A 17,635-nucleotide genomic window follows, 5' to 3' on the forward strand; every position below is an offset into this window, starting at 1 on the left:
ATCAATGATTTAAAAATAAATGTAGGCGTTTTGAAAAGCATTGCTTTAAAGGTGAGTAGGCATATTTTATACGTTATTCTATGCGATACCGGAAGCCAGTGAGCGTTTTTGAGAAGTGGTGTTACGTGGTCAAATTTTTTTTTCTTTGTTATAAGTTTAATGGAAGTATTTTGTATGATTTGAAGTCGTTTTATTTCATTTTGTGCAATCCCTTTAAAAAGGGCATTGCAGTAATCGATTTTAGAGATTACTAAGGAGTGGATAAGGATATTTAATGATTTAGAACAAAGATACTGTGAAAGGGAGCCCTTGCAATCTTTTGTATGTAGGGCATACATCTAGAAAATTTAATATTCGGTTAATAGAACATAAGAGCAATATTAAAATTCAAAAAATAGGCGCCCCTTTAGCTCGTCACTGTATTGAAAAAAACCATGGATTTTTTTCATTAAAAGCAATCATCATTGAGGTTGTTATTCAGAGCTACAGAGGGGGTGACTTCAAACGTTATCTAGCCCAGCACGAACAACTCTGGATAAATCGTTTAGGCACTTTAGAACCTGAAGGCCTGAATGTAAATATAGAATGGCAACATTTCTATTAAAGATCAGGTTCTTACTGTCCAAGTTACGAGTACTTGTTATCTGTGAGTTTCACCGTGTGTTGTCTTTTTAAAAATGTGACTACGTAGCAAGAGGAAATCATGTGACTCAAAAGGTTGCCAGTTGTATAAAACGAACGCTGTCGCCATTTTACCTTTACCTTTGTTCGAGTAAATTGGCAGGTTTAAAAGCACGCTGTAAGTATTTGGTTGTGCTGTACAATAACATATTATTATTATAATAACGTATATTTTATTCTATCGTAGATGCCTTAATGCCTGTGGCTAGTGGCCCTGACGCAGTGGAGTGTAATTGATTTCCACGAAACGCTGGCCGCGTCGGCTCAGATAGACGAAGGCTAAGGCTTTAACATTCAAGTCTCTATTAAGATAAGTGATCTGTCTGCCTGTTAAAAATTCGGATGCTTTGTATTTCACTTGAAGATATATTTAGTATAAACATTTTAGAATGCACCTAGAAAATTTTTAGAGTATAAGAGTAGTGCTGTTTTGAAAATAAGTAAAGAAAAAAAGATAAAAAGTACAAGAAAAAAGACTTTTTGATAAAATAGAAGTTAATAAACTAGTGCAGTTAGGAGGCCTATGACTGGAGTGTGGAGCTTGGAATATGCTGATCGTTTAGTCCGTGATAGGACTTCGCGTATGCTCCGAATCTGAGGCCTCAGTGTGATACAGAGTATATTATTAAGTGGTTATTATTAGATACATGAGTATGAATTTTTGTTAAAAACCACTTGGGTTTGGTTATTTAGTCTATAATATACACACCAGGCTTATGTTGACACTGTACAGCAGTGGTATTTGGGGTTTATATAATTATATACCAGCTGGTGAATATCTAATAGTCCAAGAGAACCTATGAAAAACAAGTACAAAGCAGAAATAGATGTTTCAGAACTCACCAAAGATCCCAGTGGAAACATCTATCTCTGCTATGTATTTGTTTATCTGGTGAATATCTAAACACACATAGCTAAAAGGTGTGGATGGCTCTGCATATACTATAGATAAATCACCCAGTAAAAAGGCTGTTGATGGGTATGTCTATAATTAAAACTCACAAAATGACTGTGCCAGGGGGCATCCACACTGACACTCTAATGCAGGGGTTTTCAATTTACTCCTAGGGGCACACTTCATGCACTGCCTCCTTTATATACAGATCTATCTCATGCATATTCTTTTTTGGAAATTCCTTTCTCTCTCTTTTTTTTTAATCAGGCTAACTAGTTGTATCCATAGCCTAATATTAATTAATTTATGCATTTATATACCACTTATAGTCTAAGTGGTTTACGTTCAGGTACTCAATCATTTTTCCCTAATTGATAAGGCAACACTCAAACGTTCTATCTATGGCTCCTTCAGCCCATGACCTGGAAGTAAACAGCTTAGCACTCGGCACAGATTGCTTCTGCCTGGCTGCAGTCGCAGCTCTATTCTTCGGGGCTCGTCCATTCAGAAGGCTTCCGTTTCCGGCGTATAGAACGTCTCAGCTGGGCAGCATGGCAAGTCGGTTGGAGAAGCTGGGCACGATCTTCACCAGGTAACAAACCTTGGCATGAGCTGGAATCATCTCGTTTCTATTCGGCACCTGCAGCCTTTTTTTGTGCCTTCTGCGACTGTATGCAGCTATCCGGTTGTGTTAAATGTGTTCATCGTTTAAAGCCAGTTTAAGATTCACTTCAAATGTTGATTTGGATTTTATGCAGGAAACGAGTGAATGTTCAGATCTCTCGCATTGCTCAGTTTATCCAGCTGTTTGAATGGGAGGGGGGGGGGAGGGGAGCAGCTGCACCATACAAGGCACAGTTGGGTTTTGTTAGATATTGGCTGTAGTTTTAAATTGTAATGTTCCTTTAATCTAATTTTGCATAGAAGGTGCAGGTTGGGGCATAGTAATTTATTTAAACTGATTTGGGGCCTGTTGACACCTTTCATTTCTTCATTAAAGTTGTCTTTTAATTTTAATTTATTTCCATACACATCCAGGAAAGGGCGGGATATCTCTTTGGTTTATTCTTTGATTAAATGTGTTGGAAGGGATATTTTTCTTCTGCATTGTTATTGATTGGATATAAGTGCTTATTTTGATTATTAATGTTTGTATAAATCTTGGCACTTTGTATTAGTTTTGGAAAATTAATAAAGACTTTTTTTTTTAAAAAAAAAGAAGGTGCAGGTTGGAATTAAGATGTCAATCTATGAACTTCCTCATTTCTACCGGTATTTTAGAAAAAGCTCTGCTAATGCAGAATCTCTTCTGACATATCTGCAGGAGTAAATGTATACTTGATGGCATGTGGAATCAGAGACAGTTGAACACTTCTTTGGTTGGTTCCAAACTCCACCCCAACTCTCAGCACTGATAATGTAAAAATTTTCTTATGGCCTTTTTCCTCCTTAACTCCTCTCCTAACCCCCCCTCCCTCCAGCTCAGCATCTCCCTTTTCCCTTCTTATTTTCCCAAACGGTCCAGCATCTCTATGCCTGCTTCTGGAGGTGAAGAGCAAAGGGGATTCAGCAGCACTGGCCTGGGGCATAGAACAGTCTGGTCTTCCTCCAAAGGGCTTACTTTTCGGGTAGAGGTGAATAAGACATGACACTGCATGAGCATGGACTTGTTTTTCTAAGCTCCATGCCAGACACTTAATCCACTTTGCTTTTTTGCTTCTAGAAGGGTGAGAGTTATGGCAGTGGACGGGAGGAAAAGGAAAAGAAAAAAGATGATGTACAATGCCTAGATGATGTACAGTGCCTAATCCACAGTAACTATTGGCTAGGCTTGGCTCAAAATTCTGACATCTGTGCCAGCAGCTATTTAGAAGTGTCTGTTTTGCAACTTCCAGGTAGTACCACTTCCAGGTGTAGGTACCCCATTTTAAAATCCTGCACATGTAAGTTTTGCCTATTGTAAGAACACTAAACATAGTAGAGATAACCTTGTAGTGTTCTGAATCTTTTGGAGCTAGTTCTTCTGTTTTTGACTTTAATAAGTAGTAAGGCTACAATTTTAATTTGATTTCATTTTGGAAGCAGAGATAAACAACACGGGATTAAGAAAGATGGTTCCCATATTGCATTATGTTAAGCCCTAAGCATAATAAGAATCTTTTTAAAGCTTGTCTGTGCTTTTGATATAGTATACAATTCGATAGAGAAATTTTAATCCATACATATATATTGACTTTATGTAGATTTTTGTCTTGCTCAAACCACGCCCCCTTGAAATATCTGGATGGTGTGGATCTTCCTCTGAAAATAGTGGCTTTCGGAAATAGCCATTTGGAAAACAATCGTATGCAATCTGTCTGTGTAAATGCCACTGTTTACACATGGAGATGCTACTAACAAACAGGCCGTATGTTATTTTTAATCTGGTAGAACTATGGGTAAGAAAATAAAGTGCCAGTAATAATTTTCCATTGGAAATTTTCTTTCTGAACCTGGTAGCTGCTGGTATGCCATGTGACTAGATTTTGTTCTTTCCTTTTTTTACTATCCCTTTCTTTTCTTCTTCTTGTAACAGAGTGCGTGATCTCATGCGGGCCAGTGTCATCAAACAGTCTGACAAACCTATTTGGTACGATGTATATGCTGCCTTCCCTCCTAAAAGAGAACCACTTTACCAAGAACCTCCAAGACGCTTTTCTAAAGTGGAGGATAATGTGCCCCCAATTTTGTATGAGGAAGATGTAATCAGAGCGTAAGTTACATTTTAGCTAGGTATTTTCTGAAATGTTACTATACTTATAATTGGAGCTTTGCCTTTACAGCTCAGAATGCCTTCATAGTGTATTCTTTTGGGGGGAAGAAATGGAAAGGGGCTTATTTAAGATTTACGAGTTCTCATAGGACCAGTTTGTGTCAAGTATATAAAACAAAATTTGTAACACTTAAATTAATTTTCTGAATAAAGTGAAATGCTTTGCATACTGTATAGAGTAAAGAACAGTAATCACTAAGATGGTCAGTGTACTAAGAAGTTGGTGTTCAATATGTTTATAAGCTTTGGGAGTAATTTAGGCTCCGATGCTGCTCCAACACTCATAGGAATTCTATGAGCATTGGAGCATTTAGCAGTAGAAACCTCTACCACGGCTTAGGAAAAAAAAAGGGGGGGGGGTTTAGTGACTAAGATTTTTTTTTTTTTAATTTGACTAAACACAATCATTTCTTTCCCCTACAGAAAATTTTTTGAGTTTTATGGGAATGGTCCCAGACTATTTGACCTCTCAAGATCTAATTTCAAATCCTCAAGCCAGAGGTAAGACTGTGTCATGTTAAAGTCCACTTTCTGTGAATTAAGCAGTAAAAGAAAGCAGACCACAGGGGGTTCCATGGAACTCGGGAAGGGGTATTGCAAAGAATTCCTATCCAATGGAAGACCCAGAAAGGGGGACCTGATCAGAGAAGGCTATGCTAGGAAGTAGAGAATGACACGGTGGCGGTTTACCCGCGGCCACCGCATTTTAGCCGCGGGTCACCCGCCGAAAACGGGGAAGAAAACTAGCAGTTGCTGCGGCGACGGGGACAAGGCCATTCACTGCCCGCGGGGCGGTGAATGGTCTTGTCCCCCGCAGTGAGGCATGAAGGATCGCGCGGTCCCCGCAGCTCACACCCGCCCGCCCAATCGATTCCAGTGTCCAGCCAGCTCTCTCCCCTCTCCTCACCCCAGTCCGCAGATCCTCCTCCTCGGCGACCCGCACGCTACCAGAGAGCCGCGCACACCCGCCGCTGCTCAGCCTCGATCTTCTGCTCTGACGCAACCGGAAACAGGAAGTTGCAGCAGAGCAGAAGATCGAACACTGAGCAGCCGCGCGTGTGCGGCTCCCTGGGAAAGCGCGCAGGTTGCCGAAAAAGAAAACCCACAAACCAAGGTGAGGAGAAGGGAGAGAGCCGGCCAAACACCAGGATCGACCGGGCAGGCAGGTAGTGGCCGCGGGGACCGTGCGATCGCTAGTGTTCCCGGCTCAAATTGGAAGGAGGGAGTGAAAGGAAAAAGGCTTATATGGATGCAGCGGGGACGGTGACGGGGCGGTGAATGGGATGGCAGTGGCGGTGACGGGGCGGTGAATGGGATGGCAGTGGCGGTGACGGGGCGGTGAAGGGATCGGCGGTGACGGGGCGGTGCAGAGGATGGTGGGGCGGTGACGGGGACAGATTTTTTCCCCGTGTCATTCTCTACTAGGAAGTAGGGCTTTTAAGGGTCCTTACCCCAGATTGGAGGCAGAGTGGAGCTACCAGAAGACTCAGAGATGGTTTGGGAGCCTGGAGAAGAAGACAGAGCAAATGGATATCATTGGGTGGGACAACTAGGAAGGAATGGAGATAGTCTTGTGAAGTATAAAGTAGGTGTGTAGCTAGATGTTGATTGAGGGGGGGGGAGCCCAAGGGTGGACTGGGTGGCCAAGCATTTCCTCTCAGCTCCCTCCCTGTTGCTGCTGCCATTGCCAAACACCCCCCTCCCCTGATCGTACCTTTGCTGGTGGGGATGCCAAGCTCCACCAGCCAATGTTTCCCTGCTGGAGCCCAGCTCATTCAGCCTGAGCATCAGAAGTCGGCAGGCTTCTCCATCCTCTGACACCCAGCAGCATTTCTGTGCATGCTCAGTTCAAATATATGGATTGAGCTGGGCTCCAGCAGAGAAACTCTTCAGTTGGTGGGAATAGCACACCCCCCTGCCAGCCATGTACTGGCTGCTACAATGTTGGAGGGGGCATAAGGTAGATGTATGTATGTGTGTGTGCAGGCCCCCCATAACTACACCACTGGTATAAAGTAGTGTTTTGTAGGAAGGTTTGTTGCAGAGGTGTTTTGACAAAGGGAAGCTCTGACTGTGTTGTTTTGTTCTTTTGGAGAGTTGCTGTGAGGGGGATGGACTGAACAGAATTGTGGAATGTGTTTTTGTGGTCTATAAATGTAGCAATCTCTTTTGTGAATAAGAAGAGAGTATACTACCTATGAAAAAATTTATAGTCTGGAAATAAACAGCTCAATAAGGGACTGGACTGATATTTTTCTTGGGGTATTTTTTGTGTGTGTATATGGTTGTTTTTTTTAATCAGAAGGTCAATAGATTGAGATTGTTGGGGGAGAGACATTACCATATTTGCATATGCCGTGTGTTGCCTAATTTACATCTGCATCTTTTCTAAAGGAATAGATCTCCTTACTGAAGTATGACTATGTGATCTTGGGGGTGGGGGAGGGGTCTGTAAGTGTATGGATTCTTAAAGAGAACTCTGAGTGACTGATTTGAATTGTAATATAGGGTTTTTTTTCACACCACCTCACTCAGAGTGTATAAGTATAGGGCAAGAGAGACCTATAATCCAGTTGAATCAGGCTAGGTTGAATAATCTCCTTTTTGAGGGTCATTGCTGGTGGTGTTATCTCTGAACCTTCTGTTTAAGTGCTGACCAGAGGAACTACATTTTTAGTGAGAGGATTTTCAAACCTGAACCCTGCGCCTCACCAGAGTTGTGGTGTCGCAGTTTTTCACTGAGGGGAAGTGACATGGACAGAGAATGGGTGTCAAAGCATTAGCTAGTTAGTACGTTATATTTGGCACATGCTATGCTAGTTAGTACGTTATACTAGTTAGTTTGGCACATGCTATGCTAGTTAGTACGTTATATTTGGCTAATGCAGAGTTAATGCGGGAACACTTAGCAGTTTCTAAATAGGCAGAGGTAAAGGAACATATGTTAATGGCAATGTTAATTTTTATTTTAGGTATTTATATATACTTCCTATCAAAATTATCTAAGCAGTTAACAATCAAATGCTCAAGCATTTTCCCTATCTGTCCTGGTGGGCTCACAATCTATCTAACATTTTGGGGGCAATGGAGGATTGAGTGACTTGCCCAGGATCACAGGGAGCAGTGTGGGATTTGAACCTACAACCTCAGGGTGCTAAGGCTGTTGCTCTAACCACTATACCATGTTCTAGACACTAGGGCCCAGATTCTCTAAACAGCGCTGTTTTTTAAGGTATCAGTAGGCACCCAAATTCAGTAGAAAACGCAGTTGAAATGACATTTTTAACTGAGTTTCAAGGCCTAAAATATCAGCGCCGGAATCACGCGTCCGTGGGTGCATTAGGCTGCCTAATGCCACTGTAGGAAAACCCTGGCCTACATTTCTGGCACCTACCTTTGTCCGGCACTGTTGCATGATTGACATGCAATCAGCGGCCACCGAAGGTAACCCTTCTTCTGATCTGAAGAAGGGTTACCTTTGAATACTCATCATAAAATGCGTTGAGTTAGTTCAATATCACCTAATTTCCTTTGTTTTTTTGTTTATTTCTTTATACTACCTTGGAAAGTGGACTAACACGGCCATCACACCATTTCCTTCCAATAGAGAAATTGGCAGATGATTCTTATAGACATGAGAAGAAAGCAATTGTTCCTTCAAACAACACCACCCATAAGTGGGATCCCATAAGTGGGATTTTGTGACATAATTATTGAACTTGCCCTCTTCCATTAAGGGCATATAGACTAATAAAAATGAAAGTGTCATTATCCAAGGATACCTTCACAATTAAGAATCTCCCGTCTGTTTAATAAAATTTAGCTAGAAGCATGGTATAGGGCATTTTTTAGAAATCACTGTAGCTGGTATCTTCTGTAGAAGAGGATATATTGAGATCTACATCCCTTGGAATAAATCCTCTGAACTCGTTTTCGAGACCATAACAAGCGCTTTCCTAAAATTTCAAAGATTACTGATTATTGGTTATATCAATCTCCACCTTGACAATAACACCAGCAAGGATGCAAAGGAATTCAATAACTTTCTCACCTCTCTAGGCTTTCCTTCTCCTGAACCCTCTCCAACCCATGAAAAGGGGCATACACTAGATATCATTAGTTTCCTTGATCTTACGGACTACAAAACTCTAGCCGAAGGTGTTCGCTGGGAACATGTCCCTTGGTCCGACCTTCTGTCTCCTCATTTTCATGTCTCATCTTGGGGTTCAACCCTGCGCCACAAAATCTATTACCTTCCGTGAAAAAATTGCAAGCGAACAGTTCTGGACCCAATTTCTCAACCAGTTTTCCTTTTGTCCCAAACCTGATACCCCAGAAACCAACTGGTACAACTGGGTAAACCTCTCTGAGTCTACATATTGCTCTTTTGCCCCTCTATCTACTAAAACGGTCTCCTACTTCTATAAGGCCCTCTGGTATCTTCGTTCCACAGAGAACTAAAGCAGAAATGCTGTGTACTGGAGCGTAAATGGAAAAAATCAAAATCCCCTGCAGATAGACAGTCCTGGAGGGACAGTATCAAGTTCTACAATACAGTGCTAAAAAAAGCAAGGAAGAATTTTTATGATGACAAAATCACCATATCCAATAACCAAAGCAGCACATTGTTTAACATCTGGCACTCCTTAACCTCTAAAAATTCCAAGAGCCTACTGTAAGAAGCTTACCAACCAAACCCCCCTTCCCTAGCCCCCCCAGACCCCACCCTCCTCCCTACGCTGCGTCAAACCCTGATTGCCAGGATTCGCCAGCTAATAGAAAGTGCAATCCTCCTCCAAAGGCAATCATCACTCAATAACAAAAACTATGAAACTGCCAGATTAATCTCACTCATTCATACACAGCGTGCCACTCCGCAAACCCCACCCCTCACTCACACACCAGGCACTTCCTCACAATACCAACCCCCATACACTCAACCAGAGCCCACCCAGTAGAAGCCCAATCCTGAACAACCTGAAAATTAAATATGCTGAAAAAATAGAACACAGTAACAAGAGAGCACGTGCTCCAGCAAGAGACCCAATCTCCCCCAGTCACTCCCACACCACCAGGTATGCGGGGGACAAGGTGAGTCTCAAAAAAGAACAGTTCAGGCCTTATAGAAAAGCCCTAATCCAACCAAATCCTTATCAAATGCCCTCAGGGCAAAGGCTTAGCAGATTTGTTGCCGGAGCACAACGCCGTATGCCAAGTCCCACTCTGTGTAGATGTAGAGGCCACTGCCGGAGGCCGAGCTCCTTCCAACGGACTCGCACAGCCAAGGGCTCTCATCTCCGCCCATGCCACCGCCAATGTGCTCACACGTTTAGATGTGCCATTGATGGTCAGCCATATACCAAAAGGAAAGAGCCAACGATACTTATGGCCCCCAGTGCGCAGAGCTTGAGTGACATCCTTAAACGCTCTACGCTTCTGCAAGGTAGACCAAGCAAGATCCTGGAAAACTCCCACAGCCAGATCTTTCCACCGGAGAGTAGCTTGTTGGCGGCCAGCCAACAAAATACATTCTTTCAAGGTGAACTCCCCAAAGCAAGCGATGATATCGCGGGTGTTCTGGCCACACACTGCCCCCAAACTGCGATGGGCGTGCACCAGCACTATAGAATCAGGCACATCAGCAGGTGTTCGCAAAAATCTCTTACTACCGCTTTGCAGTCTCGATAAGCCTCACTTTCAGGGATTCCCTTAAAGCGCAGGTTGCAGCGTCGAGAGCGATTCTCGAGGTCTTCGACCTGGTTCTGAAGATCTTAGAGCTCAGTAGAAAGGCGATCCGTAATATCTTTATTTGCAGACACAGCGGTAGAAAGCGTCGCTACGTGATCTTCCGAGGCCGATACCCGGGCTCCCAATTCACTGACCTCCGATCTAAGCTCCGCTTCTGCCGCCTTAACAGCGCCCCGTACTCCGATGATCTCTGCCTTCAATTCCTGAAACCATTCAGTCATAGATTTCTTGGGCGCCTCGCCATCCTCCCTCCTCTGATCCAGAATGCTCTCATCTTCAGACTTCGAGTGGGTCGAGGGGCCGGCCGCCATCTTTTTTTCTCCACCATACCTCCAGTCGCCTCGGAGCTCAATTTATCCACCGCCTCGCCAAAAAATTTGAATTTATCAAGGCGTTTGCGAGTCGCCATGATAAGGGGAGCACAACCAACCCAAAAAAGTAGCAAAAATCGCACTCTGGGAGCTCAAAGTATGAAAATAAGCAAAAGCCCCGACAGAGCTCTTACTCTAAGCAGCCATTCGGCAAGATGACATCACTTCCTCCTCTAGTTTACATTGTTTTTATCATTTGTTTTTCAACAAGATAAATTTTTAGATAGTAAGATTTCTCTATTTCCTGATATCTCAAAGTAGACTAAGGTGAGGAGGAAAAGATTCCTGTCACTAAAGCAGTATGTTATTACTTTGGGGGCAAGGTTTCAGTTACGGTATCCTTGTAAATGTTTGGTATTTTTTGAACATTCCTATGTTTTTCTGAGCCCTTTTTTCTTGAAGGGAAAGGTGTTATAATATCTGGTCCAACTTGATATAAGTTAGGTCATTATATGTAATGAAGACTTATACTGCTGGTCCTATATATTTTTATTTCTGTATTCCTCAAATAATTGGAATTGTCTGGACTTTATGTGGACTATTTAGAGTCAATTGAAATTTTCTTGGTTAATTTTTTTTTTTGTTAATTTAATGGAGTATTGTGTTTTGACTCTATTTCCTGATTTTTCTTTGATGTAATAATAAAAGCATAAGAAATCGCTGTAGCTTTTTCATATTTTGGCAGGAATAGTTTTCTGAGCTGCTGTCTTTGAAATAAAGTGATTCAGTAGTTTAATTACTAATAATGTTTAAACTTTAAGGTTTGTGGAGAAGTTCCAAGAGCTTAAGAAACTGGGAGAAACAGATGAAGAAATGCTGTTCGAAGAAACAGGGAAGGCTCTGTTGGCAGAAGGCTTTATTTTAAGAAGGAAAGTGGGAATTCCTGTATGTATTATCTGAATTTAAGATTGATTTTATATCAATATAGGTCTATATCTCACATGCATACTGACTCTCTAGCTGTATAATTTTTCCATTTTTTCCCAAAGGATATACAGTACATATTGTTATAGTAATCAGGTCAGTGCTCGAGTCCCAGATGGTAGGGCAGTCCTACAGGTGCTGTGACAGCCAGGGCAAAGGCATCCATAGTGAGTCTCATCTAGTGCTGTCAGACCTGAGCAATGGAAGTAAAATCATCTATGCAGCAGTGGAGCTGTTTTGCTTTATTCTTGATTTGCCTGCTCTATGTATTTCATGGAGCACTCTTTACAACTTTTCATCCAAGAGGTTGATGCCACTGGAGTAATCATCCTGGTAGTCACATTATTTATAATAATAATTAAAAAAAAGGTAGATAGCTTTATTTGGAGTTCTTGAAAAATATCAGATCAGTAAGGAACAATTAGACAACATGTAGAACATTGTATCACCTACATAATTGGGATGTAGAAATCCAGGCTTCTAGTGCCAAAAACAGGCCAGTTTTCAAGATGTCTCTAATGAATACGCATGAGAGATTTGCATAAATGGCGGTAGTGTCCATGCAGAACTATTTTTTGTATATTCATTCAAGCTATCCTGAAAACTGGGCCTGTTTGCAGGAGTTCAGTCCTCAAGTGCTTTAATCTGTGCGGTAGGACATCTGTACCATGACATACCCCTTAAAAGAGGTGCGAGTCTCACAATTGTATGTCCTACAGTGAAAGTACAAAAATAAGGATATAGAATATGAAGCAGGTCATTGTGTGGGTTATTCCTGCATGCTAAGGCCATTTTTACCAGAGATTTCCTGTTCTCTTATTAATGGCCAGGTGCTAATTTTCCCATTAGCTTGGGATCCCTTACTGCCAACCGTTATGTAAGTGGTAAGGGCTCACATGCTACGTATGTGCTAATTATTTATCACATGGCAATGTATCTGGGCTAACTGATTAGCGCACAGTATACATTCTCCACCCTAGAGACCCAGCTCCATTGCTAAAAAATACATTTTATTATTTAGTTTGTCTATAGGGAATGCTAGTGCCCAAATTACCAAGGGATGCCTGAACATGCCCTGCGATGAGACTTTTTTTTTTTTTTTTCTGCCGTTCACATGCTTTAGTGCTTACCACAGCTTGATAAAAGGAGCTCTAAAAGTATTACAAATAAGAGTGAAGAAAAATTCTTACTCTGTAGAAAGCTCTCAAGTGACCAGCACAATGTTCCAGAGGAGGAGGAGTAGAGAATTGCCAGATCAGCTTTTACCAACAAAGTTGCAGGAGGTTTCTGCAGTTCCTTTGTCGATGGCGTCTGTTAGTCTAAAATTTCCCCCTTAATGCTCATGCCAAAGGTTTTTGTTTTTGAAAAAAGGGGAAAGGGGATGGATTTGATACCACCTTTCTGTGGCTACAATCAAAGCAGTTTACATATTCTCTACAGGTACTTATTTTGTGTCTGGGACAATGGAGCTGCAGTGGGGATTGAACCGCGTTCCCCAGGTTCTCTGGCCACTGCACTAAACCGCTAGGCTGCTCCTCCACTCCTAGTTCTAGTGATATGCACCCGACTTCCATTGTTCTCTAAGTTACGCATGTAAAATGTGTGCCCTGCCCAGATGCTGCCAATGTATATATTCTGGTATTCTAAATGGGAGTGTATATCCAACCAGCGCTGAAGTCATCATAGAGAGAAAGAAGTTATTGCCCAACACTTTGGAACAATTTAATTTGGCATTTGCATGACAGCACTTACATACCATACTGTTTGGCCTATACTTAAGGAGAGATTGAAATGGTTATAGACTTGGGTCTTTAGACTGGGACCTGAAATAGCCTTGAGTTATAAGAGGCCCAATTATCTGTTACAATATACAAGTCTGATGCTTCTCTCCTGTTTCCTTTGTAATTTATTACAATAAGAGAAGCCTGTTTATAGGCGCTGTGCAAAGGTTTTTGCTTTAACCCTATTTTTTCAAGTTTTTTTGTTTTTGCCTGTGTCGTAATTTTGAGGATTATTGACCCCGGGGTTTGGACTTATTTTTGACTACTGCATCTTTTGGGGTAGAATTTTGATAATTGATGTACCTTTTTTTCTTTTTGTGACCTTTTGGTGTAATTCAAAATACATAGTAAATGATGGCAGATAAAGACCCAAGTGGTCCATCAAGACTGCACAACCATACATGCTCCATAAATTGTAACATGCCTTGGTTGAAATTCATTGTGGCTGATAAGATATTTTGATTTAATTACTACAGTTACATTGCAGTATTAGGCCTCTGCCCTGGGGGCTTACAGTTTAATGGTCTTATTTGCTAATATATAACAAAATCAACTCGGATATGTAAAAATTCAATAATACTCAAATCTACACTTTCACAATAGCAAAAAATAATAAATCATGTGTCAGTGGACAGTGCTGCCTCAGTTCAAGTGAAAAGGAGTTTCAAAAAAATGGAGGAAAAACCTCAGACTGGAGCCCTCTCACCACCACAATGATGGTCCAAGGTGGTTAGACAATAACCAATTACCGTTTACGTTTAATCCGCTCAATGTCGAAATATCTGGAACCAAATTCCCTAAATATCTTAATACACTCCCTTATAATATCCAGACTCGATTATTGTAATTCACTTTTCATGAACATCACTCAGAAGGATCAAAGACGATTTCAAATAATACAAAATATCGCCATCAAAATAATCCACCATGGGAAAAAATACGATCACGTAACTCCCTATCTCATAGAATCTCATTGGCTGCCCATCAACCAACGTACAACATATAAAATAGCACTACTGGTATTTAAAACACTAGATACTAATGAGCCACAGTTTATAGATCGGCTCCTAATTCCTCATACTTCAAAACGTTCACTTCGGTCCAATACTCAAGGTCTATTAATGGTCCCCTCATTGAAAATAATAGGAACTAGACGCCATGACATCTTTTCAGTTATGGCTCCTCTTATCTGGAATACCCTCCCCCTATATATCAGAAACATCAAAGATCTTAACTTATTTAAAACTAATCTAAAAACATATCTCTTCAAATCTTCATTTAACCTTTAGAACAACTTTTCCGCGTACAGCTAAACAATTAATACGTCCTCACACAGTTTCCCCAACCTAATCGTTTGGTCCTACCCATATCATACCCCTTTCTTCCCTTGAGGAAACAACAATTTGTAACTTTTATTCCCTAATGTCCTTTCCTAATGTTTCTTAGTTCGTCTGTATTGTCAATCTGTCATAGCCCTTTGAAAATTGTTAATGTAAAATAACTTGTTTTACTGTTTTATACTATTATTCTTTTTATTATGTAATTCGCTTAGATTTAATAGGCGAACCATCAAATTTTATTAAACTTGAAACTTGAAACCTCACTGGCAAAACACCTCCATTTGCACTCCCCATACAAAGAAGATAGTGGAAATTGTCAACTTATCTTCGAATGATCGGTACACCGACGGTGGCCAGCGTTTCACAAATCTGCTGCCTCAGGGTGTAAAACGATCCGATCAAACTTTAAGTGGGACGCCGAAACGCATCTCCTAGTCTTGCATTAATGTGATTTAACACACATCCCATTCTTCTCAGTGGGGCCTATTTAGTAATTAGTTAACTCACACTAGCAAATTAATCCCTAGGTCTGTATCTGATATAATGGAGGGAGGATAAAGGCGTGTACATGTCTTTTTTTTCACATGACAGTACTTGTTTGGCCTTTACTTAAGGAGAGTGCCCAAGGTAAGTGTGTCTGTGAGAGAAACAACATTTGAGCCCTGGACTCCCTGCCTCACAACCTGCTGCTCTGCCCACTAAGTTATAGCACCTTGCACACCAGAAGTTGGGGCCATTTGTGTGCAAGGTAAAGGGTGGGGAGGAGAGACCAGAGTATTTTTCATTTTGCTAATGCTCTGTTTGTATGTTTGTTTTCCTTCTCTCTCAGATGACTGAAAACAGAGGTCCTGTTCTGGAAGTAAACCTCAAAGCTATATTTGAAGAGATGCAGGAACAACAGCAAGCTCAAGAAACAGAAGCACAGGAGCAAACCCGGCCTTCCACTAACAACTCTTAACAACAAGTATTGCTTTCCACCCCTTGTTCTGATAATAGACACAGTTCCTGAGCACATAGCAACCACTATACGAATCAGGACTAGGAAAACATAATAAAGCTGTCTCCCTTTCTTCATGAAGTCTGTCAGGATTCGTTGTACTGCATTGTTTAAGGGTACATCTAAAGCTTCTGGACAATTGAGGTGTGCAGCACCTACTCGTTTCTTGCAGTCATGGGGGTTTATATACACTGGATTGATGTAGCAAAGAAGAAACCCTCATTTTTGCTTGGCAAATGTTTGGAAAATGCTTAGTGGAGTGACACAGCCACTCAAGCTGCTGAAAACATGTGTGTTTTAACAGACTGGAGTGACTGTGCCTTCAGGTGCCAAATGTGAAGGTGTAGTATCAAAAAAGTATACATTTTCAAAGTCACGTTCGCTCAACATATTCTAAGAGAGCAGTGGAAAACTGAGACAGCATTTTTTTTGTACTATTTGTTCTATTGCTTTTGAGTTAATATTGTTGTTGCTGTGTGAAAAATCACGTTTGCTGTAAATAGTTATTAAACATCAAATTGTATGAAAAAAAAACAAAAAACAACTTGTTAAAATGTTCTGAACTACACTGTCTCTGTGGGTAGGTCAATCTAGTGCAATGCATTGCTTTTTTAGAAAAAGCACTTTGGGCCTTCTGGATCGGCAATAGTGCTTCAGTTCAGGAAATAGGGATTCAACTTTCTAGGCCTGGCAGGACTCTTGAGGAAGGTGGTTGTTGACACTGAAATTACTCCTTATAGATATCCCTTTCAGCTGAGACCTTGTGCTGTCCCCTGTACACCAGTAATGAAACAATGCAGCCCTTTCTAATATACAGTGGTACCTTGGATTACGAGCATAATCTGTTCCAGGAGCATGCTCGTAATCCAAAATGCTCGTTTATAAAAGCGAGTTTCCCCATAGGAAATAATGGAAACTCGCTTTGATGCGTTCCCCCCGAGAACCGGCATTGCTCCCCTCGAAGGCCCCCCCCTGCGATCAGGCGCACCCCACCCTGCCTCGAACCAGCACCCCCCGCCACGATCCGCCCCCCCCCCCCCTGACACAATTAGGCACCCCCCCCCCCCGCCGCTTCTTACCCTCATCTGGGCACTCTTGAAAATCGGCCTCCTCGTCTGCTGGGCCTGCTACTTAGACATCTAGACTGTGATTGGCTGATGAAAGCAGTCCCCTCATTGGTCAGAAATAATGTGTACTGATTGGACAGGCTCGATCCAGTTTTGAAGTATGAAAAGTTAGAGTAGCTAAGTTAGTAACATACATAGTAACATAGTAAATGATGGCAGATAAAGACCCAAGTGGTCCATCAAGTCTGCACAACCATATATGCTCCATAAATTAATTTAGTTTAAATGGTCCTTTTTTTTAGATATTTCCAATAACAACAAAATTGTAAAATTAGAAGCAAGTGATCTAAAAAAGTTGATTCTAATAGGCAAATGTATCCCTTATAATGTGGTACACAGACAAATCTATTGGGTCAACAACTAAATTAAAAGGTCAGAAAGTTGAAAGAATGCAAAATTCACACCACAATAAATATTGACAAATGTTTGCAAGCTGCATTGTTCAGAATGTTCATGAGTGGGAGGATGCAAATGCCTCTAATATCTCCTCCATTTAATGAGTGTCCTTTTTGGGCAAGGGTATGAAAAGAATCTCACTTCATTTTGTATACAGGTAAGATTTCTTAAATTCTACAGAAACCCCCCTCCACAAAAAAACCAAGCATGATATTAGTAAATGTTAACTATGTGGTGTAAGCAGTTAGTGTAGCTGGGTTTAAAAATAGTTTGGATAAATTATTGGATGTGACGTCCATAAACGGAGAAAGCCACTGTTTATCCCTGGGGCTGAGCAGTATGACATTGTGCTGCTCTTGGCTGCTAATTGTGACCTGGATTGTCCACCGTTGGAATAAATTATTAGGCTTTACGAATTTTCAGTCTGATCCACTACAGTAATACTTATGTCTTTATGTTCATCACCAAAAAGAGAGGAACACAGAGACCGGTGCAATGGATGCCTCACCTCTTGGTCAAGTCAACCAAATTTTACATTGTTCTGGTTAACATCTGCTTTCTTG

General features: G+C 41.3%; 1 protein-coding gene across 2 annotated transcripts; it reads left to right on the top strand.

The window, feature by feature from the left end:
* Positions 1-1,472: 1,472 nt before the first annotated feature.
* On the top strand, positions 1,473-16,375 carry MRPS23 (mitochondrial ribosomal protein S23). Of its 2 annotated transcripts, XM_033921195.1 has the most exons (5): positions 1,980-2,168; positions 4,152-4,328; positions 4,812-4,889; positions 11,269-11,392; positions 15,382-16,375. In XM_033921195.1, the coding sequence occupies exons 1-5, from the start codon at positions 2,128-2,130 to the stop codon at positions 15,508-15,510; spliced, it is 549 nt and encodes a 182-aa protein (XP_033777086.1). In that variant the 5' UTR covers positions 1,980-2,127; the 3' UTR covers positions 15,511-16,375. The 2 variants fall into 2 exon arrangements, with proteins under 2 accessions (XP_033777087.1, XP_033777086.1); XM_033921196.1 differs by lacking the exon at positions 11,269-11,392 and having other exon boundaries at positions 1,473-2,168; positions 15,382-15,518.
* Positions 16,376-17,635: the final 1,260 nt, after the last annotated feature.

The sequence above is a fragment of the Geotrypetes seraphini genome, chromosome 15, assembly GCF_902459505.1.
Source record: "Geotrypetes seraphini chromosome 15, aGeoSer1.1, whole genome shotgun sequence".
Lineage (NCBI taxonomy): Eukaryota > Metazoa > Chordata > Amphibia > Gymnophiona > Dermophiidae > Geotrypetes > Geotrypetes seraphini.

Bases quoted from the DNA above. Each gene is read 5' to 3' on its own strand.
- MRPS23 (XM_033921195.1), top strand. From the start codon at position 2,128: ATGGCAAGTCGGTTGGAGAAGCTGGGCACGATCTTCACCAG. The intron at 2,169-4,151 runs GTAACAAACCTT...TTCTTGTAACAG, and splicing joins CTGGGCACGATCTTCACCAG to AGTGCGTGATCTCATGCGGG. The intron at 4,329-4,811 runs GTAAGTTACATT...TTTCCCCTACAG, and splicing joins GAGGAAGATGTAATCAGAGC to AAAATTTTTTGAGTTTTATG.